This window comes from Aquarana catesbeiana, linkage group LG10 (assembly GCF_042186555.1).
Source record: "Aquarana catesbeiana isolate 2022-GZ linkage group LG10, ASM4218655v1, whole genome shotgun sequence".
NCBI lineage: Eukaryota > Metazoa > Chordata > Amphibia > Anura > Ranidae > Aquarana > Aquarana catesbeiana.
This window is the reverse complement of record NC_133333.1, coordinates 60,438,657-60,464,661: the sequence shown is the minus strand read 5'-3', so window position 1 is coordinate 60,464,661 and position 26,005 is coordinate 60,438,657. Positions and strand designations below refer to the sequence as shown.

Genomic DNA, 26,005 nt, shown 5'->3' with positions numbered 1-26,005 from the left:
CCTCCGAACGGTGGCAAAATGCCAACAAGAAAAAGGGGACCATACAGTAGAGGAATCTGTGTCCCTTCCCAAGTTATTTTATGAATCTTTTTCTCTCGTTTTTCTTTGGGGGATACAGATACTACTACTGATGCCCAAAATCTGTCGCATAGTAGAAGGGCAGAAAAAAATTAAGTGGCAAGGCAACCTCCAAGCTTATGACATGACTGGACAACACTGCTGATTACAGGACCTTGTGTTGAATTCGGTGAATACATGTCTAGTATACCTTGAGAAACTGGCATTGGGTGCAGAAAGCCTCATAATGCATTCACTCCCTAGTAGAGTGGGCAGTGACAGAAAACAGGAGGCTCCTGTCCCTTCAGGGAATAGGCCTGCAATATAATCAGAGGGAATACATTGAAAGATGGCTAAACTGGATATCTCTTATGTGGACCACCAAGAATGACAAAGAATCTGTCTTCTAAAGGGAAGCTGTATACAGAACAAATTCCGTCGGATGTCCTTCGGAGCAAAAAAATAAGATTATATGTCTTCATTAATGTGAAAAGAGGAAAATACCGTATCCCTGGGTACGGAGATAGTCCATTCATTTTCTTTTAGGAGCACAGTGGGGGTGCCCCTAAACCCTCTCCATGACTACTTTATGCAGCAAGTAGGGCCTAGGCTTTAAGACAACCTTGACCTTACAAAGAGAAGGGAACTTGCAAGCAAAGTTTCCAGATTTGAGATTATGTCACAGGAGGTACCTCAAGAGGTAGTTAAAAAGAGTAAGCCCGGGGCGTGGCCTGGACATGGCAGAGTGAAGCTGCTTTTTACTTGGGCTCCCGTCCTCACTCTCTTTTCCCCGGCATTTGCACCAACTTAACCGGTATGAAAGCTGCCAAAAAATACAAGACAAGAGCAGTGACAAAAGGGACATCCTCCACCCAGAGCAACGGAAAAATACGCCACTATTTCAGACAAGAACAGTCCCCAGGAGCCAGAGTTGCGGCACCACGCGGCCCTTCACGTGAGCTCACACAGAAGGCCTCTACCAGAAACTCACACTGCCTTATCGAGAGCCTCTCTGCTCCATCTAACCCAAAGCCCAGAATACTGGAAGCCCACACAACAAAAGGGATGGCTTCCTTACATCCTCCCGAGCCAGTGCCTATGGACCAGGACATCCGCACTCTCCTACAAGCCCTTCCGACTAAAACGGATATCGAGGCGATGATCCTCCGGCTTGAGGAGACCCATCGCCGGGACATACAAGAGGTGAGAGGAGAGGTCTCCAGCTTGTCGGATAGAGTTACATCAGGGGAGACAGTGGTATCCTCTCTCGAAGACAGAGTAACGGCCCTAGAACAGTCACGGGAACTGCACAGAGACACCGCCATATCCCTTCAGCTACACATGGAGGATATTGAGAACCGAAGCCGCAGGAACAACCTGCGGCTTCAAGGAATCCCGGAATCTACCAGCCCGGAACATCTAGCAGAGACGGTTAAGGCAATCTTTCACACTGTCCTGGCTGACACAGACATTGACATAGAACTCGATAGAGTTCATAGAACCTTGGGACCGAAGCCTGTGGATCCGAACAACCCACGGGATGTAGTATGCAGACTGCACCGTTTCCTGCAGAAAGAAGCCATCCTACGCTGCGCCTGGGAACATGGCGACGTTAACCACAGCGGATTGCAAGTAAGAATCCTCCCGGACCTCTCGAGAGCCACCTTGAAACGCCGGGCCACGCTGAGACCGCTACTCGATCTTGCAAAGCAAAAAGGATTCACCTATCGCTGGGGCTATCCACTATCTGTGACATTCCGCAAAGAATCTTCTGCATACACACTGCAGACTACAGCGGACCTCCCAGCACTCTTCAGATACCTAGAGGCAGAACCGATATCACTACCAGACTGGCTTCAGCTCCTCCCGCGCCCGATGGGCAGATCTGGTCCTTCGGCCGCTCACGGCCCGCTACCACCTCGCCAAAGGGGAAGGAGAAGACGCCGATCCGCCTCTGGAGGAGAACCGCGTGAGTAGATCAGGGCTACTGCACCCTCATCCATCCCCATTATATGCGCTCCCCCCCGCTTCCCCCAGGTCTCCCACGAATGCAGTCTCCGGTTAACCTCCAGCTGGGAACCCTTGCTTATCAATCTCACCGTCTGGGATGGGGATTAATATACTATACAGTGAAGGCATTCCAACCCTGTCACCTCCCTCCTTTTCCTATGTCACTATCACTATAGGGGACTCCACGGGAGACGAATACACCCCCCCAGAAACATTGTTAGTCTTGCGATATATACTTCTACAACCCTATCCCTGATAACTAACGGGATCATTTCCAGGACTTTTGCCGCAGAAACGAAGATACACTGCTGACCACATCAGTTAGAACAACTATAGTACCTATGCTTGGAGAAGTTGGTGACTGTTGTGTGAAGTGAACTCACACACAAGAAGCACAGGGACATATACTAGTCCCCCTACTGAGACAGTGGGAAAGACTCGTAAGTGGCTCAGTGAAGAAAAGAGACATATCCCTAGATGGAGGAACAGACCCTGGATTGCGAGTAGGGGGGGGGGGGAGTGAAAATGCCCCAATTTACAGGATCCCGGAGATACTTATGGTTGTGGTTTTGCACTTATTTTTACTTTGATTTTATTTAGAACAAAACAAGCTGCACCCTTTTTGTGCTAAAATATGATCAAAAAGAATAATGGTCTAAATATAAATCTGTAACCCACCACGAACACGCGGGACCTTATCTTGGGGGAATATAGAAGAGACCTTTATATCTCTCAACCATTAGAATAGGGAATGTCTTTGGGTTTTGTTTTTTTTTTCTGTTCAGATTGTATTTTTCTTACTGCAGTTATAAAATCAGTAAGGTTTAGCTTACCACTGCTAAGTATTTTTTTTAAATCGCTCATCTTTTGTCCCCCCTTCTTTTTTTTTTTTCTCTTTGTTCACTTATCACCAGATTGAAATAACATACCGTTTTGATATATAAATTGTTATCCAATTCCCCACTTAGGACAGCGCTGCACACCCGGGCTTCTCCCGGGCAGCGTATTAGCAAGTTTTTTGCTTGCCTTCGTAGTTTCCTAACACGCTGCACATCCAAGAGGCAGCAACCTAATCCTCCTACGACCCAATCTTTCCTGTTTCCTAGGGACTGACCCCACTAACACTACCTTTCTCAATTTTCAAATCCTCTGCCCTATAATCTCTTTTCTGACTACTACCAACCTTCTACACCTGCCCTAAAACTTAATTCCCCTCCCCATTCGCGAACATGGACACCATAACTATAATCTCCTTTAACACAAAGGGACTGAACACACCAGAAAAGAGGCGGATGCTTCTTCAGGACATGAGACGACTGAAGGCAGACATAATCCTGTTGCAGGAAACACACTTCAAAGACAACACTATTCCTATCCTTAAAAACAAATACTACCACACGGATTTATCATTCTACCAATACACAGGCAAAATCCAGGGGGGTCTCAAACCTAATATCAGCTCGGATACCATGGAAGTGGCTAGACACTAAAACAGACCCAGAAGGACGTTATTTGTTCCTAAAAGGCCAGATAGGTGATATAAAAGTGACCCTCGCAAATCTTTACGCCCCCAATGACCATCAAGACACATTCATAGTGAAACGGCTAGATCAACTTATGCAATTTACAGAAGGGCATTTAATTATAGGAGGAGACTTAAATACTCCCTTAATCCCGACTGAGGACACATCCTCTGGTACATCCTCAACCTCAAGAGCCTTACGCAAATGTATAAACACGGCTTTACATTCGGCACAACTGATCGACGTATGGCGCCTCTTTCACCCGGGAGAAAAGGACTATACGTTCTTCTCCCAGACACACCAGACGTACTCCCACATCGACTACTTTTTAATTCCACATAGAAACCTGCAGGCAGCCTGCAGGCACCAAAATAGAATCTATCACGTGGTCAGATCACGCCCCGATAATGTTGCATTACGCTTTTGCTGCAACACACACGACACAGCGCCTGCCATGGCGATTAAATGAAAGCCTCCTGCAGGACCCGGAGGTTTGTGCAGATGTGGTAAAGGAGATTGGACATTACTTTAACTCTAACAATACCCCTGGTAGTGACGCGGGTCTGGTGTGGGAAGCACATAAGGCCGTAATTCGGGGCGTGCTTATTAAGCATGGCTCCAGATTGAAACGTCAAAGAACAGAACAACTAACCACACTACTACAGAAACTACAAACACTAGAAACGACACACAAGATGAACCCGACAAGGGACATAGGGGCCGCGCTTGACGTCACACGCAAACAGGTTACAGACCTACTGCACTTTAAGGCCAAAGCGGCTCTGCAGATCTGCAGGAAAAAAGTCTATGTGTCTGGCGACAAATGTGGGAGGATGCTGGCCCGGTCCCTACAGCAGCAAAAACAGGCATCTTACATACCGCAGACCACAACTCCCTCTGGACAGGCAATATCTCTACCCAAGCAAATTACCGAAGAATTTAGATCCTACTACAATTCTTTATACAATCTGCGTACAACGCCAACCACTACCGACAACACACCCGAATATATCGCGACGTCCTTAATGCCAACATTACCGACCGAGACTAGGGAATTACTAGAGGAACCCATCACATTAATCGAGCTACAACTAGCTCTTGGTTCAGCCAAACAGGGGAAAGCACCGGGACCAGACGGCCTGACCACTAACTACTATAAGACATTCTTACCATCTCTAGGCCAACATCTAATCAAATTATTTAATGATTTGGGCTCAGGTTCAAGACTACACCCCTCTACACTCCAGGCACAGATCTCGGTAATACCAAAAGAGGGTAAAGACCCTACACAGTGTGGCAGCTATCGCCCGATATCCCTACTAAACACCGATCTAAAACTCTTCACCAAAATTATAGCCTTAAGAATACAACACCTACCATATCTCATACACCTAGATAAGGTTGGCTTTGTGCCCTCCAGAGAGGCCAGAGACAACACCATTAAAGTACTGAACTTACTCCACATAGCAAATAGAGATAAAATGCCAAGTATTTTCCTTAGCACAGATGCTGAAAAAGCATTTGACCGTGTTCGGTGGCGGTTTCTGTTTGAAACACTAAAATACATCGGAGTGGGAGAAAAGTTGTTCAATTGGATATCTGCAGCATACGCAAACCCGTCGGACAGAGTCAGGGCCAATGGTGTTGTCTCGGACCCATTTCCAATACTAAACGGCACCAGACAGGGATGCCCACTCTCACCCTTACTTTTTGCCCTGTCATTAGAACCCTTCCTCTGCCATGTGAGACTAAACCAAGATATTACAGGAATTGCAATTCAGGGCACCCAACATAAGGTGTCTGCATATGCGGACGATCTGATGTTTTCCATCACCAACCCAGCTATATCACTCCTAAACTTAATGAAAGAGTTTGAGATATATGGGCGGCTCTCTAGCCTGAAAATAAACTTCAATAAATCAGAAGCAATGGGAATAGGAATACCACTACCACAGCTAACAAACTTTAAAAACAGCTTCAACTTCAAATGGACGGACATAGCATTGAAATATCTAGGTACCTACATTCCCCCAAAATTCTCCCAACTTTTCAAACTCAACTTCCCGCCATTGCGGAAAACAGTCCAAAAACTACTCCACACCTGGAAAAACGGCCTACATTCTTGGTTTGGCCGTTGCAACATACTAAAAATGATGATTCTACCCAAGTTTCTATATCTCTTGCAGGCCCTACCAACACATGTACCAGTAACCTATTTTAAACAAATACACTCCCTATTCTTAACCTTCCTATGGGCAGGGAAAAAGCCACGCCTCCCACGTCAGACACTATCACTCCCAAAACAACATGGAGGACTGGCCTTGCCGGAGATCAAGACATACTACCATGCAGTACACTTGAGCAGACTTATTGATTGGTGCTGACATAAAGAGACCAAAATATGGCCACAATTGGAACAAGAGATTCCCCTCCAAAGGGCCCCATGGTGCAGTGCGACACTCCCTTCACAAATACGATGCCATCCCCTGATTGGCAACACTTTAAAAGTGTGTGCAAAACTACTAACACAACCAAATCTCTCCACTAGGAACTCACCACTGAGGCCCATAATAGGTAACCCCCAATTTGAACCAGGAATAAAAGACCCTATATTCCGTACGCTAAAAGACGCTGGGAAATTCCAAGCTTCCGACTTCAGTACTGAGGGTAGATGGGCGACACTAGTTGAGCTATCGGACCCGAATGGCCTATACTGCCTTGACTTCCTAAGAGCCCGTCAACTATCACACTTTCTCAGCAGCATGACTCCTCCAACAGTAAATGACCCACCCCTCACAACCTTAGAAGAAATATGTACGGAGAATGGAGCACTGACACATACGCTATCCCTGACTTACAACATGCTCATAACACCATCAAAGGACTACCAACACCCTAGTTTTACCAAATGGGAAAGAGACCTAAATTGCCACTTTACCACACAAAAATAACTACACATCCTCCAATTTACACACAAATCATCCATATGTACCAAGTTCCAGGAAACTAACTACAAGAGCTTTACACGTTGGTACAGAACACCAGCAGTGCTACACAAACTCTACCCTGGAACATCGGAATTATGTTGGAGATGCCAACAGGACACAGGCACGTTAGTACACATTTTCTGGTCCTGCCCCCCAGATAAGGAGCTTCTGGGAGGAAGTCCGCAAGATAGTACAGAAATTCACTGACCGCACTGTCCCTGAAGACCCAGCGTATTTTCTACTACACGCTACAGACACCCCCTCTCGTATATACAAAAAGTCAATTGTACGACACCTACTTGATGCAGCCAAAGCCTGTATTCCCCTCAACTGGAAATCACCCCACCCACCTTCCATTGCCAGTTGGCTTAGGAAAATAGACGAAATTAACAAACTGGAAGACCTAATCCTTACGAACCAAAACAGAAACAAAACATATTCCAGGACATGGCAGTTATGGAACATGTTTCAATACTCAGAGGAGGGACAAGCCCTCAGAAGAGGAGACCCGAATGCTTAAACAGGGCTGGAATTGAGTAGAGGACCCTCTCACATTAAACTAGCGACGAAATGCCTGGGGAACGTCCTCAGTAGGCCATAATGAGGAGTCCATGTTCGCGAATACTCCCCCCCCCCCTTCCTTATTTCCACTTCTACTCTTCCCCTCTTGACCCTTTGTCCGTAATTTTAAAACGGACTATTTTTTCCTTTCTTTTCAGTTTCACAAGAAAATGAGAAAATAGAAGGAGACAGGACACACATAGGTACTTTTTACAGACCTTACATATAGAGGTCGACCGATATGGGTTTTTCTCTGGCCGATGCCGATGCCGATATTTAGAAATCGCGGTGGCCGATGGCCGATATGTGATGCCGATTTTTTTGGGCCGATATATTTGGCCGATTTTTTTTTTCCTTTCTTTTTTCCCTTCATCTCATAAAATCTAACAGTTAGACCCCTTTCACACGTGTTTTTCAGGCGCTTTTGGGCTAAAAATAGCACCTGTAAACTGCCTGTAAAACGGCTCCCCTGCAGTCTCAGTGTGATATCCCGAGTGCTTTCACACTGAGGCGATGCGCTGGCAGGATGTAAAAAAAAGTCCTGCAAACGGCATCTTTGGAGCGGTGTATACTGCTGCTCCACCACTCCTGCCCATTGAAATGAATGCGCACCGCTGCCGAAGCGCCTGCAAAGCGTTTTGGCAGCGGCGCTTCAGGGGCGCATTTAACCCCTTCCTCGGCCGCTAGCTGGGTTATAAGCGCCCCGCTAGCAGCCGAATAGCGCCTCTAAAATGACGGTAAAGCGCCGCTAAAACTAGCAGCGTTTTACCATCAACGCCTGCCCGCTCCAGTGTGAAAGCAGCCTGAAGTAATACAGAAATTTTTTTTCATTTAAACATTAAACAAAACAAACCTTCAATCAGTTCACTTGTATGTATAATTTAGAAAAAAAACCTTAAAAAAAAAAAAAAACTATCTTAAAATAATAAATACACAAAAACAGGTAATCAAAACTTTTGGACGAAAAAAAATGGGCTAACTTTACTGCTTATTTTTTTTTTTTTTCAATTCATTACTGTATTTTTTTTTTTTAAATTGCGTTTGAAAGACCGCTGCGCAAATACCGTGTGACATAAAATATTGCAACAATCACCATTTTATTCCCTAGGGTCTCTGCTAAAAAAATATATATAATGTTTGGGGGTTCTAAGTGATTTTCTAGCAGAAAATACAGGATTTTTACTTGTAAGCAACAAGTGTCAGAAAAGATTTAGTCTTTAAATGGTTAAACTGAGAACTTCTACACGCGGAGTTCAGTCTATTGATAAAAAGAACCTGAAAGAGATACAAATGTATCTTCTTATCAGACTTGGCAGGCTGCCCAGAGGAGGGGAGAATCCTCTCCACAGATAACTTAGGGAAACTTGCATTAACTTCTATTACAGAAGTCATTTGCAAGTCACGGCTGAAGTTATAATCGGCCTTTTTTATCAGCACAATCGGCCGATGCCGATTAAGTAAAAAACGCCAAATATCGGCCGATATATCGGCCGGCCGATATATCGGTCGACCTCTACTTACATACCTATTCTCACTAGATAACTACATTACGATAAAGATATTAACTGAGAAGCATAGACATCGCTTGTACTAACCCCTACTCTAGGAAACATTTCATACCCTACACCTTTGAAAAACACAAACCTCCAATAACGTTTCAGCTCAAGAAGTCCCCAGCGTATACAAAGCAGGGTATCTCTATACTATTTGTGTAAATGTTTATGTTGCACTGTTAATCGTTGTGATGTTAAATAATACTGTATTGGTTCCTGTGGACCTGTTTCCGGTGATAAATAAAAAATTCAAAAAAAAAAAAAAGAGTAAGCCCTGAAGCACCGAATGTACCAAAATTAAAGTTCCCTTGAGCCATATTAGCCCTAACAGGGGAACTATGTGAGCCAGGGTTGTTGAAACAAGATTGCCAGAGCAGATATCGGTCACTCAGTGGTGCTTCGTGCCAGGCAATAATTTGTGTCCTTCTGTAGAATAGCCAGGATCTTAGCAACTGAAAATGTCCTAGGGTCAAGTCTCAGCAACTGGGCCTCAACAGCCATGCAATTAAAGTCAGTGACTAAAAAGCAAAATGCAGAATTTGACCTTGAAACAGAATGTTGGGTGAAGCCAGAGGAGGCCATGAAGTATCTGTGACCAGATGACTTGCCAGATAGAAAGTCCAAGAACTATGAGGATTTAATCTGATTTAAGTTTTGCAGAAGGAAAACTGTGTATTAGTACTGCTTGGACCTTGAAGAAAGGGGTACACCCTGAAAAGCTTGTCCTGAAAAATTGTATGTTAGTGCAAATACAAAAAGTATCATGGACAGTACTCAGTACTGTCTGCCAGTTTTCCACATCGGGTAGGTGAACTGCCACAGTTGGGTTGGGACCAGACATTACACCCAGCAGAAGATATGTTCCATCTCTCACACTAAGACCAGACTCTTTGTGCCACCTTGACTGTGGTGTTGATGGGTTCATGTAACAGAGACAGTCATACTGCCTGAATCTCAAGCAGATTGATCATTCATTTTAAATTCTATGAATTGAGTGGTCCTGCATTGTACACAAAGACAACAAGGGCCCGTCTACATCCTAAGGATATGGACCCTGGAGGAGAGCACAGGGGAAGCAAGCAATGAGGTAACTAATGAATTACCAGAGATGTTGCAGATGCAGAGGGGTTTAACACACATGAAAGGCAGATCTCTTAGCCAAAGCACTGCCACTGTACAATGTGTCAGGAACATGTCCCACCCACTTTCTGCAAGAAATTGTACCAAAGCAAAAGGTTCCTAGTGCACAGATTATCAGCAGTACATGGCAAAGTTGGTGGTGAAAAAGTATTGGAATCATAGTTACCTTTCCAAATACCAACTATGTAACTATGCATAAAAAGTGAAACTGAGCAGTGAAGCCCCAAGTTAGAATGAAAAGTTAGTTGAAAAAATGATCGAAAAAGGGAAAATGTTCCAGCACTCTAACCCTGAGCAGTGGCCTCAGTAAATAACCTACTCGCAGCTCTGGATAGTATCTCAATAACTGTCCACCATCAGGGGATCTGCTATAAGCCCTGATCCTGCTAACAGCCACTGTAGTGACCATCTAGAACTGGCAGTGCAGTATGGCACAAAGAAGCAGCATCCATTAGTGCCACAGTGATTGTCTGAATGTGGTATTATGTGAAAATATTGCTGCTGTGGTGAATGTCCAGGATCTGTGGGTTCGGTATGATACTGTCAGCGGCTGTTAATCCTAAAGGACACTTAGCTAAAGGTAATTGCTCAGGACATGCAGGGGTATTGCTACTAGATGACACCTATCAGTATTATGAGTCACCAAAAACAAGATGAGCTTTGAACATACATTAACCTTTAGAAAAAGAAGCGGTTTACACATTTATTCTTTATAAAGATTTGACATGACAACATAGCGGAAACACAAAGATCCAAATTATAATGCAAAGAAGAGCATCCTAAAGTGGAATGCAATTTTTGTTTTGTTTACAATGCTGCCTTTAAAATGAAAAAAAAAAATAGCTAAATCCTACTCTACTGTCAAGAGAGAAAGGCAACATATGGCCTTCCCTGACTTCTCTGCAGAGGTACAGCGACAGCCCAGCCAGTTTACCAACATCAAGCGGCGCCAGAGACTCCTTCACCTCAAGTACGCCATGCTGTTCCCTGCTCACCTCCGCGTTGTTGGAGAAGACAGGGTCCACTTCTTTGAGGAACCAAGGGCTGCCAGCGACTGGCTGGATCAGTTAAACTCTGCATAAGCCATGAGTAACACGAAGAAGTTTCTCCCTTTACACTATTACTTTGTTTTGATCACTAACTGGGCCACTGACACTTCTGGGAAGAATCACACTTCTATTTATACTGTACTCTTTTGGTTTGAGTTTCATTTATTTTCCCTGTCAGTGCGATTCCCCTTTAAGAACATTGTACAACGTACCGTTGCCCAAACCTGATCGTTACCCTTCTATACTGTGGGACTCTTTTATCTTAACGCCACTGGCGGACTCAGAACTACCCTGCGGTTGATCTTTCCTGCTTGACTGCAGCACAAGACCGGTGATTCGCCGGTGTCTTGCTGCTTGCAGTGATTTCCAGAGGATATCCGCCCCCCTGCTCCTAGAAGATTATTGGAGGAAGTACCCCCCCTCAAATGATCTGATTACCCATGTTTCTAAGCAAGTTGCCCCAGCTGGTGTATCAATATAAATGGTCACCGAGCTGGCGTTCCTTAAGATGCTATCGCAAGTTGGGTACTGTGTTTGGGATTTATGCTCGCATGAGATGGGGTGTGTGCAGAGCTGGGAGGGTTAGGGTTGTGTTCCTACTGCTACTAAAGGTTTTGGTGTCAATTGCACATATTATTTGCACGAATATGACCGTTGGTATGCTGCTATTTAGAGGTTTATTGCATTATGAATGTATTTGCACAGGCGCTCTGCAACGTCGCAGCAAGATTAATGCATGTGAGCCTACCCAGCTCGACCACTACACGATGCTGGGCTTATGGCTAGGTTAAAGTGCATGACATGGAATGTCCGTGGACTGGGTGATAAAATAAAAACGCACTGCAGTGTTTTCATTCCTCAAAAATCAGAGGGCAGATGTGATTGTACTAGTTTAGACCCATGTACAGGAACACCTGCAACGGGCGCTGCGGTGTCCCTGGATTGGCTGGGCCTACCACGCCACTCATACCTCATTTTCCAGGGGGTCTCAGTGCTGGTGGCCAAGTCAGTACCCTTTGAAATACAATCTGTGGTGTTAGATCCTCAGGGCAAGATAGCGGGAAACCCCATGCTAATACTTGCTTGGTATATACCCCCCCTTCAATTCCACCATTCTTTTTTTTATTTCTTTTATGGCTAAATACCCAGGTACACCAGAAATCTAGTTGGGAGACTTTAATATGGTGACTAATGCCTCCCTTGATCGCCTGAGACTGGACTCACAACCACCTTTACCAGATCATGAAACCAGGTTCTGAAGATTAATGACAAGTTTTGGATTAATAGATACCAGGCAACACCTCTACCCTAAGTGTAAAGCTTACTCTTGTTTCTCTAGCTCTCACTCTACCATGTCCTGTATAGACCACGTGTGGATATCTGTTAATTTGACTCCCAGGCTTCATAGTGCTGGATTTGGCCCTAGATTACTCTCTGACCATTCCTCCTACTGGGTTGAATTAACCTCCTATGCCAATCCCCCCTCCCCTCTTGAATTGGAGGCTGAAGCCTTTTTGGATAACCTTACTCCCTGACACAGACAGGGTAGTCCTGGAATGGGGATTCTTTTTTCAAAATAACACTGGCACTTCTACTCCCCTGAATGAGTGGGAATCGTTTAAAAAAACATGCTAGAATGCTGCTCACTGAATGTATATCCAGGTTTAGGAGAAACTCTAAGCTTACGTATACTCAAGCTATAGTGCAACTAGCAGAAGTGGAAACTAACTATGTGACATCTCCTACAACAGCCACACTGGCACAGCTGAAGCTATAAACTAGAGTGGTTGATCAGATGTGTCAGGAAAGGGCTAAAAATAAGATGTTCTTCAGCAAACAAAAGGCCTTTGAACACGGGGAACGTCCACGCAAACTATTAGCCTATCTGGCGCACCTTGACTCCAAACCCCCCGTTGGTCATTACCCTGAAGTCCGCCACAACGGGCGATGTTACAGACCCTGCATTGATAGTCAAGGAATTTTAAGGATTTTTTAAGGAAGTATACACATCCAAGGTGAATTACCCCTTATGAGACCTAGAACATCTATTCGATGCCCTTGCACTCCCTAAATTGACTGCAGAACAAATTGAAACGCTAGAGGCCCCTCTGTCTGCAGACAACATTAAACTTGCCATCTCCCACTTTGCCAAAGCCAAGGCCCCGGGTTCTGATGGGTTACCAATTGAATTCTACGCACATTTTTCAGAAACCCTAATCCCTAGACTTCTTATTTTATACCATGCAATATTTGAAGCTAACGCCCTCCCTGAGTTCGTGCGGGAAGCTATCATAGTCCTAATCCCTAAACCAGGAAAAGACCCCCACTTACCCGAATCATATAGGCCCATTTCACTCTTACAGACAGACATATTGGCCAAAATCCTAGCCCTGTGTCTAAATAAAGTTATCCTCTCCCTCATACACCCTGACCAAACAGGCTTTATGCCAGCCAAAAACACTGCATTTAACACCAGATGCCTCTTCATGAATGTCCAGGCCTCTCATCAGCAAATAGGATCTAGAGTAGTTGTTTCCCTTGATGCAGCCAAGGCATTTGACTCGGTCAAATAGCAGTACCTCTGGCATTGTCTACGTTGTTTTGGGTTTGGCCCTAACTTTGTTAAGTGGCTCACTATTCTATACAATGCTCCTCAGGCTAGAGTCGTGGCTAACGGATGGACCTCTGCTGCTTTCCCACTTTCACGGGGGACGCAGCAGGGATGCCCCATCTCGCCTCTACTATATGCGCTGGCAGTGGAACCCCTGGCAGTGGTGCTTAGAAACCATCCAGATATCCACGGTCTAGCCTCAGGCATAGTGGAGGAAAAGGTAGGGCTTTATGCTGATGACATGATACTGTATCTCTCAGATTCGGGTCCCTCCCTCCAAACAGCCCTACAAGTTATCGAGAACTTTGGCAGGTTCTCTGGGCTCAAAATGAACTGGGACAAGTCCCAAATCCTTTCAATTGATATATTCCCTCCAACGCGAGAACAGGCTAGCTTACCTCTAGTAAGAGTGAGCACTCTTAAGCATTTGGGTATACAGATCTCCAGGTCACCGACAGACTCCATTCCCCAAAATGTGGAACCCCTAATCCCTTTCATTAAGTCTGAGATCCAAATTTGGGCAAGATTACCAGTGGGTGTGATGGGTCGTATAGGCCTAGTTTAAATTGTATATGTACTTTAGCATTCCCCAATATATATTCCCCTTAAATACTTTAAAATTATGGACACACTCTTACAATCTTTTATACGGGGACCATGCAGGCACAAACTCTCGTGGAAGACAATACAATGCCCGACGACACTGGGGGGCCCTGCTGTCCCAGATGTGGGGACATACTATTTGGCTGCACAACTATCACATAGATAAGTCAGATAGACATAGGTATTTGGCCTTAATATCAAATTCAACAAACTCACGCTTCCCGCACCCCTTTTGTGACATACTGAGAGGATTAAAGGGCCTCCTCATCACTTCAAACTCTCGTTCCAGCACAAGAGGATTTGGGATCTGGTGACCTCCTGGCTGGATTATCCAGTGTTCCATGACAACACACCTCCCGGAGCTGCTCCATGTACCTGACCCCTCAATTTGGATATCCCAGGGAATATATCCACTGTCCCATGTACTCCATAATGGAGAAATAAAATCCTTTGACCAACTAAAAACAGAATTTAATCTTCTAAATCATATGCTATTACGCTTCTTCCAGGTACGCCATGCTCTCCATACCCAATTTGTGGCCACAAATCCCGATATATCCTCCCTGGACATACTCACTGTAATTCTTCGCGTCAGCTCATATCCCTTTTCTATAATATGCTCACCACGCCCTCTACAACCAAACTAGCCTACTCTGTTAAACAGAAATGGACAGATGGGATGGGTGAAATAGAAGATGAAGATTGGGAGGTAATACTAGAGACTCAAAAAAATGGTATCTCCCAAACTATCTGATAGGCTTATACAAACTTACATTACCCATAGAGCATACTTAACCCCACAACGACTGGCCAAATTTTGTCCATCTTGCAGCAACAGGTGTCCTAGATGTCTAATTACGGTTGGTACTAAGAAACAAGGGGAGGGGGAAGGGGGGAAGCCCTATAGATGGGCTGAAGCAGGGGTTACTCTAGGCAACAGGATTGACATAGGATTGTTTCTTAAAAAAAATTAAGCTTTATTTAGAATACCCAATATAAAATTCACATAATAATATAGCATATGTTCCTCATGAATTAATAACAATTATTGGCCATAGACATACACAAGACAGACAAGACTAACATGTTAAAAGAAAGTGGAGCTAGCCCAGTCCGGGCGTTATTGCTTTGTACCACTGGGACCTTGCAAAGTAGTCTATTGGTTGGTGATACGAATGTATCATACAAATTATTTGGGTCGGCTGTGGTTCAGAGCAATATTAGAGGTGGAGTGAGAGAGAGGGGAGGAGCGCGCAAGCTGTTAACTAGATGTACTAATATTGCACTTGATGGGTGGCTTATGTTTATAGAGAAAGGGGCAAAGTTACTACAGGTGATCAAGAGTGATTCCGGAAAAAACAATATTCCATATCCAGGAGTGATCAGTCCAGTGATTTAAGCCTCGAAGAGGATACTATAATTATTCATCACATGGCATTTATTCACAGAATGAATCATGTTCATCAATCACACTGATCCCCAGTTGGCCCAGGTATTCATTGTTGAGAGGAAAAAATAGTCCAATAATCAAGGCAATGTCATTGCTGCATGTATATGCTAGGGATCCCTATCAGACTATGAATGATTGAGTCAATGATTGCAGGTAACTTTGTCCTTATTGCAGTATCCACACTTTTCTAATGAGCTAGCTGTTACTGACAGACAATACAGATGTATGTGCTGGCAAGTACCCTGTGAGTTAGTACTTTACCGTACTTAGCCGTCTTCGCCTGGAACTGCACTGCTTGTTCCGCCGCTATCCACAGGTCGGCAGGGGGTTCAGTCCCATATTGCTTTCGCATTAATTGCAGTACGTCTTAGGTGAAGCGACGGTCCATGCAGGGTAAGAGCGGCATAATTAGCTGCTACACTCTTAAGTTGTTCATCCAGATCCTATAGATGGTATGGGGAATCCCCGATTAACACGCCGATCAACCGCTCCTGATTTGTGCTCCACTATCTCACGTCCGCCACCTTGCCCGTGGCGTCCACAGACTGGGCTGCGTTGTGACGTCAACGCGTTTCGACGTGCAGATGGCATAGCTTCTTCTCGGACATTCATTGGCTAAGCTTCCATACTCCCTTCTTATCGTGTGTTCATCCATGGGAGCCACCAATGAGATGTTTTTACTGAAAAATAGAAGGGACTTGGTCCAATCGTTTGTGACCTGTTTGTCCAATTGGCCAATCCTGGAATATATCTCGCTATTCATCACATTAATTCATAATAAACCAGTTATTTGGGTGATTCTCTGACTGGTAGTTTAAGCTTATTTGTATTATGAATATGTGTGTATTGATAAAAAAAATAGCACCTGAAAATGAAAGAAAAAATGGATGAAAGGGGAAGGAGGGGGGTACTGGGTAATTGGGAAAAAGGGGGGGCAAGGGAGGATTGAAATTTCCCCATACCAAGGTAGTGTACAGACACCGAACAAGCAGTGCAATGTGCACATTTGGAACATGTATACACATAAATACATTAACAAATGCCTAGATTGGTTGACTAACTGAAAACAACAACCCATAGTCTCTGTTTTTAATTTAATTTATTTTTGAGAAATTAGTCTCAGTAATCAACCCTCACATAGTGACTTTTCTAGAGAGTAAGGGTGGAAAAGACCCACATACACATACATGCACATGCATATACACACACATGTACATGCATGTATAAGTGAATAATCCACTCCTCTCGTTTACATCTCCAGGAATGCTTGTAAATTCAATTCAGTGTTCAACCCCACCGGCACGAGGGACTTAAATTTATAAACCCACCACTTCTCCTTTTGGAGAAGTATGCGGTCAAAGTCTCCTCGTCTGGTGGGTAGCTTAAGAGCATAGATTCCTTTGACAGTGAGCCCCTCAGATGAGCTGCCGTGACATAGAGCAAAGTGTTTGGCCAGGGGTTTTTCCGGTATTTTTCCTTTGGAATTAATCTCATGCAAGTGTTGACCCATGTGTATTTTTAGCGATCTTTTTGTTTTGCCTACATATATCTTGGGGCAAGGGCAAGTTATTAAGTATATCACTCGTGTTGTTGAGCAGTTGATAAGATCTCGTATTTCAAAAGTATTCTCACAAAGCGCATCAGTAAAACTAGAAGTTCTATGCACATATGGGCACACCTGGCATTCATTGCACGGAAACATGCCCTTTGAGCGTGGATATTTTGATAGCCAAGTAGGATTTGGTTCCTTAACAAATTCAGATTGAATCAGCATGTCTCCGAGGCTAGGGGCTCGGCGTGCAACTAGTTTTGGTGATGCGCTTACAAGCTTGGCAATTTCAGGGGCATTAACCAAGATCCCCCAATGTTTTTCAAGGATAGAATATACCTTCTTCCACTGGGAGCCAAAAGCTGTGATGACCCTCACTGGCTCACTAGTTTGTGTTCCTGGCACCTTAGTAGTTAGTTTAGTGCAGAGCAAGCTTTCTCGATCTCTCATAGCAGCCTTTTTCCTAGCTCTTACGGTTGGTACCTTTGACCACATAATTTGGCAGTGTCCTCAGATTCAGGGTTACTGGTCTCAAGTAGTCCAGTTCTTACATGATCAAATGGGTTTGCCAGTATCCCTGGACCCAATGCCTATTGGGCTTGTTCCCTGAAGATGAAATAGATAAATCCACACGTCACTTCTTACAAGAAACACTGTTCACTGCAAGGAAAATGGTGGCCCGTAACTGGATCCAGGCGGCAACCCCTACACTATCAGCATGGATTGCAGAGATTAATAACACACTGCCTTATAAAAAAAAGTGGTTTAAATGAATAGAGGGTGCCCGGCCAAATATAATAAAATTTGAGATAGATGGCTGAATTCCTCTACAACTTGCATATCGTAATTCTACCAGACATAATATATGCCTATGCAATTCACCTCTTGGATTATGTACTGTTAATATGCAAATGTGTAATATACATGGTCTTTAATGTATGTGGAACACTGACACCAACAATATTAGTTGAATTCAATTTATTTGTTTACTAATTGCTTTAATTTAATTTGAAGTTTATTGAGCAGAACGACCAAATATGTTATATGTCATACATTGCACAAACTTCTTGTACCAAACAGAAAGAAACTCAAACTTTTGTTTCTAATAATAATAATAAAAAATAAATAAATAAAAAAAAAGAGACTTCATGAAAGGGTAGGTGTCCCAATAATTTTGGTAATATAGTGTACAGAGCTTTGAAAAAGTATTTGTACCCCTTGAAATTTTCCACATTTTGTCATGTTACAACCAAAAATGTGAATATATTTTATTGGGATTTTATGTGATGGACCAACACAAAGTGGCACATAATTGTGAAGTGGAAGGAAAACGATAAATGGTTTTCAACATTTTTTACAAATAAATATGTGAAAGTGTGGGGTACATTTGTGTTCAGCCCTCCTGAGTCAATACTTTAGAACCACCTTTCACTGCAATTACAGCTGCAAGTCTTTTTGGGGGTGTCTCTACCAGCTTTGCACATCTAGGGAGTGACCTTTTTGCCCATTCTTCTTTGCAAAATAGCTCAAGCTGTCAGACTGGATGGAGAGCATCTGTGAACAGCAATTTTCAAGTCTTGCCACATATTCTCAATTGAATTTAGTTCTGGACTTTGACTGGGCCACTCTAACACATGAATATGCTTTGACCTAAACCATTCCATTGTAGCTCTGGCTGTATGTTTAGGGTCGTTGTCCTGCTGGACGGTGAACCCCTGCCCCAGTCTCAAGTCTTTTGCAGACTCCTAACAGGTTTTCTTCTAAGATTGCTCTGTATTTGGCTCCATCCATCTTCCCATCATCTCTGACCAGCTTCCCTGTCCCTGCTGAAGAAAAGCATCCCCACAACATGATGCTGCCACCACCATGTTTCACGGTGGGGATGGTGTGTTCAGGATGATGTGCAGTGTTAGTTTTCCGCCACACGTAACGTTTTACTTTTAGGCCGAAAAGTAAAATCTTGGTCTCATCTGACCAGAGCACCTTCTTCCACGTTTGCTGTGTCCCCCACATGGCTTCTCGCAGACTGCAAATGGGACTTCTTATGGCTTTCTTTCAACAATGGCTTTCTTCTTGCCACTCTTCCATAAAGGTCAGATTTTTGGGGTGCATGACTAATAGTTGTCACTTGGACAGATTCTCCCACCTGAGCGGTGGATCTCTGCAGCTCCTCCAGAGTTACCATGGGCCTTTTGCTGCTTCTCTGATCTCCTTGCCCGGCCTGTCAGTTTGAGTGGACGGCCATGTCTTGGTAGGTTTGCAGTTGTGCCATACTCTTTCCATTTTAGGATGATGGATTGAACAGTGCTCCGTGAGAAGTTCAAAGCTTGGGATATTTTTTTATAACCTAACCCTGCTTTAAACTTCTCCACAACTTTCTCTGACCTGTCTGGTCCTTGGCCTTCATGATGCTGTTCATTCACCAAGGTTCTCCAATAAACCTCTGAGGACTTCACAGAACAGCTTAGGCTGGGTTCACACTGGTAAGACACGACAGTTGTAGGACTGTGGATCTGACTTTGCCCTGCAACTTGAAGTCCGACTTTAATGAACAGGATCCGACTTTGATCTCAACAATACCAGGCACTTTAAGTCTGGTATGAATCTTGAGGGGAAACTCCACACTAAAATTAAAAAAAAAAAAAAAAAAAAAAAAAACAGCATAGAGTTCCCCCTCCAAGACCATACCAGACCCTTTGGTCTGGTATAGATTTTAAGGGGAACCCCCACGCCAAAAAAACTGCGTGAGGTCCCCCCCAAAATCCATACCAGACCCTTATCCGAGCACACAGCCCAGCAGGTCAGGAAAGGGGGTGGGGATGAGCGAGCGCCCCCGCCCGAACCATACCAGGCCACATGCCCACAACATAAGGGGGTGGGTGCTTTGGGGCAGGGGGCCGTGCGACCCGCACCCCAAAGCACCTTGTTGCTATGTTGATGGGGACAAGGGCCTCTTCCCAACAACCCTGGCCGGATCTTGTCGGGGGGCTGATCGGAATCTGGAAGCCCCCTTTAACGGGGGCCCCCAGATCCTGCCCCCTCCCCTATGTGAATGGGTAGGGGTACCGTACCCCTACCCATTCACCTAAAAAAAAAGGGTGAAAAATAAAAACAGCACACAGGTTTTTGACAAAGTAATTTATTAAAGCAGCTCCGGCGTCTCTTCTGCTTCTGATTTCTTCTCCCTCCGGCAATGTCTTCATCCTCCAGTTCTTCTCCCGGTTCTTCTCCCTCCGCCAATGTCTTCTTCTGATGCCGGTTCTCCTCTCTCCGCTGTCTTCTCCCTCTGCCAGTTCTCTTCTCTCTGCTGTCTTCCCCCTCTGTTCTTCCTCCGATGTTCTCTCGACGCTCTCTCCCGCTGTAATTATGGGTCCGCCCTGTTCCATTACTTTTATAGGCATGGGGCGTGGCCACTCGGTGATGTCATCCGGAGGCCCAGCCCCCTTGTGTCGTCACTGACCCATCATGCCCTGGGATGTGATGGCACAAGGGGGCAGAGCCTCCGGATATCACCGGATGGCCACGTCCCATGCCTATATAAGTAATGGCACACGGTGGACCCAGCATTACAGTATGAGAGAGTGTCGAGAGAACATCAAAGTAAGAACAGAAGGAGAAGACAGCACAGAGAGGAGATCCGGCAGAGAGAGAATACAGCGGAGAGAGGAGAACCGGCAGCGGAAGAAGACATCAGTGGAGGGAGATGATCCGGAGGATAAAGACATCACCGGAAGGAGAAGAGATGCCGGAGCTGCTTTAATAAATTACTTTGTCACAAACCTGTGTGCTGGTTTTCTTTTTAACACTTTTTTTTAGGTGAATAGGTACCCCATACTCATTCACATAGGGTGGGGGGCTGGGATTTGGGGGCCCCTTTGTTAAAGGCGGCTTCCAGATTCCGATAAGCCCCCCCCTCCACAGACCCTGACAACAACCGGCCAGGGTTGTCAGGAAAAGGCCCTTGTCCCCATCAACATGGGGACAAGGTGCTTTGGGATAGGGGGTACAGGCCTTCCCCTGTCGCAAAGCACCCCCCCCCCCTGTTGAGGGCATGTGGTCTGGTATGGTTCAGGAGGAGGGAACTCGCTCTTCCCCAACCCCTTTCCTGACCTGCTCTGATAAGGGTCTGGTATGGATTTTGGGGGGGGGGGGGGGGGTCCCACGCCGTGGGGGTTCCCCTTAAAAGCCATACCAGATCAAAAGGTCTGATATGGTCTTGGAGGGGAAACCATATGCTGTTTTTTTTTTTTTTTTAATTTGGCGTGGGGTTCCCCTTCAAGGTCCTCAGAACACAAGTCGCATGCCAAAGTCGGATGAGTTAAGAGACGATGATCCGTATTTGATCTGACTTCAATGATATTCAATGGGCTGAATTAGGATCAAAGTCGGACCAAAAGTAGTGCAGGAACCTTTTTCAAAGTCGGACCGACTTGTGTCAGACCAGTTAAGACTCTCATAGGGAACAATTCATTTATACATGCCATGCGACATGTGCTCCGAATGTCAGAGCGTTTGTCGTTTGTGAACCCAGCCTTATACTGAGTTTAAATTACACACAGGTGGACTTTTATTTACCAATTAGGTGACTTCTGAAGGCAATTGGTTCCACTAGATTTTAGTTAGGGGTATCAGAGTAAAGGGGGCTGAATAGAAATGCATGCCACACTTTTCACATATTTATTTGTAAAAAAATTTTTAAATCATTTATCATTTTCCTTCCACTTCACAATTATGCAACTTTGTGTTGATCTATCACATAAAGTCCCAATTAAAATACATTTACATTTTTGGTAGCAACATGACAAAATGTGTAAAATTTCAAGGGGTATGAATACATTTTCAAGGCACTGTATATATGATGTAATATGGAATAATTGAAATTTCCCAGCTGCTCTGCATTTCTCCACCCTAGCTCATCAACAATGGCATGGTTTGTCTCAGGAAAACAGCCTAAGACAGCCCATAGATGAGTCAGGTTGTTTCATTCAACCAATCGGGTAGAATTAAAAACAACTAACTCGATTCCCCCATCCACACACTCGATGTGGATAGAGGAATTCTTCCTGCTGAGCTATTTTTTACATTTTTTTTTATTGGATGCGTTTTTTTGTTTTTTTTTTTCAAAATTGTCGGACGTTCATTGTTTCCAGCGCAAAAAAATAAAAACTGCAGGAGGTGATCAAATACCACCAAAAGAAAGCTCTAATTGTGGAAAAAAATTACATCAATTGTAATGGGTCCAGTGTCGCACGACCGCGCATGTGTCAGTTAAAGCAATGCTGTACCGTACCGCAAAAAATGGCCTGGTCAGGAAGGGGACAAACCTTCGGGAGCTGAAGTGGTTAACTTGACTGGCTGCATGCTCGTTTCGGATCGATGACCCAAGGAATTAGGGGCCAAGAACAGACAAACAGCTAGCATTTTCAGGAGGAATTTCTATATATATCTTTCAGGATATCTAAATTCAAACAAATGTAATACATGTAATGTATTGCAGCTTAAAGTGATATTAAAGTTAAGGTTTTTTTTTTTTTTTCCAAAGTAACAAAAATGTTATACTTACCTGCTCTGTGCAGTAGTTTTGCAAAGAGCAGCCCCGATCCTCCTCTTCTTGGGTCGCCCGCCGACGCTTCACCCTCCTGCCAAGTGCCTCCCCCCCACCCCAGAGCAAACAGCTTGCTGTGGGGGCACCCGAGCATCTGCTCTGTGTGTCCATTCAGACACAGAGCTGTGGCTCAGCCCGCCCCCATTCTCTTCTCATTGGCTCTCATTCACTTTGCTGGATCGCGATGGGGCTCAGGTATTCAGGGGAGGGGGGGCTGCTGCACACAGATGTTTTTTTAAAATGCATGAAGGTAAAAAACCTTGAGCCTTTAGAACCACTTTAAATGTGTTGGCTGCATTTTCTTTATTTCTGACTTTTTATCCCTTACTTCCACCTGGTGAACCTGCCAAATACACATTTCCTGTCGTAGGGTGGCTACTCCTCCATTATGAAGGAGTACATTCACACAGCAGACAGCAGCACTGTTATTCTGGGAGTTGTTAGATGTACTAGCAGACTTACAATATACGCTAACATTCTCTGACTTTCGGTCCATGATGTCTCGGAAAGTCAGTCTACCTCAACGTCTACTTGAATCCCCCCCATCTTACCTCTGGGATACCTCCTGTAGAGTTTCCACGTAATTTTGTCCACCATGTTCTTAAAGTTCCACTGTTTTTGTATAGCCACAAACGAAAAAAAAAACAAAAACTGTAAGGCAAAGGCATAATGAGCTAGTATGCACCACATACTAGCTCATTATGAAATACTTACCTTAGAACGAAGCGCCGGCATCGTCCCGGTCACCGCAGAGGGAGCTGACATTTTCCCCTTGGCGTTTCTTCCGGGTTCGTGGCTCAGGTGCTGTGAGTGGCCGGAGCCCCGAACCCAAAGTCCTCTGTTCTGCACGATACGCCGGACCGCCACCAGACATTCACTGCACATGCGCCACTCACGTCAGCGGCTACATGCAGAGTGAAGGTTTAAGAGTTTTTCATTTTACCTACAGGTAAGCCTTATTATAGGCTTACCTATAGGTAAAAATGTAAAAAAGGGGTATACAACCGCAGACCAGTTAGCCTAACGTCAATAGTTTGCAAGCTCTCTTGGAGGGGATAAGGGACTATATACAAGATTTTAGTAATGAAAACAGTTTCATTCACACAAATCAGCACGGATTCATGAAAAATCGTTCTTGCCAAACCAATTTATTAAACTTCTATGAGGAGGTGAGTTGCCATCTAGATAAAGGAAGGCCCATAGACGTGGTGTACCTGGATTTTGCAAAGGCATTCAATACAGTTCCCCATAAACGTTTACTGTACAAATTAAGGTCTGTCGATATGGACCAAAAGGTGAGTACATGGATTGAAAACTGGCTACAGGGGCAAGTTCAGAGGGTAGTGATAAATGGGGAGTACTCAGAATGGTCTGGTGTGGAGAGTGGGGTCCCCCAGGGTTCTGTTCTGGGACCAATCTTATTTAAACTTATTTATAAATTTATAAATGATCTGGAGGATGGGATAAAAAGCTCAATCTCAGTATTTGTGGACAATACTAAGTTAAGCAGGGCAATAGCTTCTCTGCAGGATGTGGAAACCATGCAAGGAGATCTGAACAAATTAATGGGGTGGGCAACGACATGGCAAATGAGGTTTAATGTAGAAAAATGTAAAATATTGCATTTGGGTGGCAAAAACACAAATGCAATCTACTCACTAGGGGGAGAACCTCTGGGGGAATCTATAATGGAAAAGGACCTGGGGGTCCTAGTAGATGACAGGCTCAGCAATGGCATGCAATGCCAAGCTGCTGCAAGCAAAGCCAATAGAATATTGGCACGCATTAAAAAGGGAATTAATTCCAGAGATAAAACGATAATTCTCCCACTCTATAAAACTCTGGTTTAGCTGCACCTGGAGTATTCCGTCCAGTTCTGGGCTCCAGTCCTCAGGAAGGATGTGCTGGAACTGGAGAGAGTTCAGAGAAGGGCAACAAAGCTAATAAAGGGACTGGAGGATTTTAGTTCTGAGGAAAGATTACAAACACTGAACTTATTCTCTCTAGAGAAAAGATGCTTGTAAAGGGAATTGAATTCAATGTACCAATACCGTACTGGTGACCCCACAATAGGGATAGAACTTTTCCGCGATAGGGCATTTAAAAAGACTTGCGGCCACTCACTACAATTAGAAGAAAAGTGGTTTACCCTTAAATTGCGTAGAGGGTTCTTTACTGTAAGAGTGGTAAGGATGTGGAATTCTCTTCCACAAGCAGTGGTTTCAGCAGGGAGCATCGATAATTTCCAACGTCCACAACATACAGGGATATACAATGTAATACTAACATAAAAGTGCACACACACAGGTTGGAATTGATGGTCTTCTGTCTCTTTTCAATCTTGTAACCCTAATACCATATGATGATGAAACACATTTATATTATTACTACTTCAAATGTTCTAAAACCAGCATGTTACATGAGAGATACAGGCTTCTTAAACTACATACCGTTACTTTGGGCTGATCACTGAAAGACCTTTTGTTGCACTGTTGCTGGGCAGATACTAGTTGTTGGATCATCTCCTCTTGTTGAGGCGTTAGATGGACAACATCCTGGGTCAGCATTGAAGGGCTGGGTGGAGCCAGAACTGCAGATGAGCGAACAACATCATCGTCTTGCTGTTGTTTCTTGATCTTTTTGCTACGGATCTGCTCTTCAGACAGAACACCTGGGAGGAAGTGCAACAGGGTCACACTATCAGCCAACAGACATCACATGACTAACAGAGCAAGTGACTAATCAGGGCTGGGAAGATATTGCTGGAAAAAGTGACAAAGCTGGCTTAAACGCAGCATTGTGTTTTAGTTTGTTATTTTAAGGTCAAACTACAATATTTAGCCCAAGGCAGCCCATTCACAGCCTAATATTTTTTCCACAAAACATAAAGGGCAAGATCTTTGCACTTCTCCATATATTAGCTGAATCAGGGATACAAGTGGTGGTGAGCACAGGATATTGCATGCACTTAAAAAGACAAGATTGGCGATGAGATGCAGTCTGACAATCAAGGGTACTTTTGATTAGCATTAGGAAATCATTGAATTGTGTTGAACAAACAATAAATGCATTGTTATCTTAAAAAGGAACCAGCAAGTCAAAACATCAGGGAACTGCCAATGCTCAATTTTAAAGATGCAGGTTTTGGGACTGTTATTCTATCTTGGATTCACTACTCATTAAGACCCCTTTCACACTGGGGCGGTTTGCAGGCGTTATTGCGCTAAAAATAGCGCCTGCAAACCGCCCCTAAACAGCCTCCGCTGTTTGTTCAGTGTGAAAGCCCGAGGGCTTTCACACTGAAGCG

The 26,005-nt window shown here is 44.3% G+C and overlaps 1 protein-coding gene across 4 annotated transcripts in view; it reads right to left on the bottom strand.

The window, feature by feature from the left end:
* LOC141110718 (oxysterols receptor LXR-beta-like) overlaps positions 1 to 26,005 on the bottom strand; it is a 172,125-nt gene that overhangs the window by 21,804 nt on the left and 124,316 nt on the right. For all 4 annotated transcript variants that reach the window (XM_073602252.1, XM_073602255.1, XM_073602254.1 and 1 more), the window contains one exon: positions 25,149 to 25,369. In XM_073602252.1, the coding sequence (XP_073458353.1) occupies positions 25,149 to 25,369 (221 nt within the window). The remainder of the gene's footprint in view (positions 1 to 25,148; positions 25,370 to 26,005) is intronic.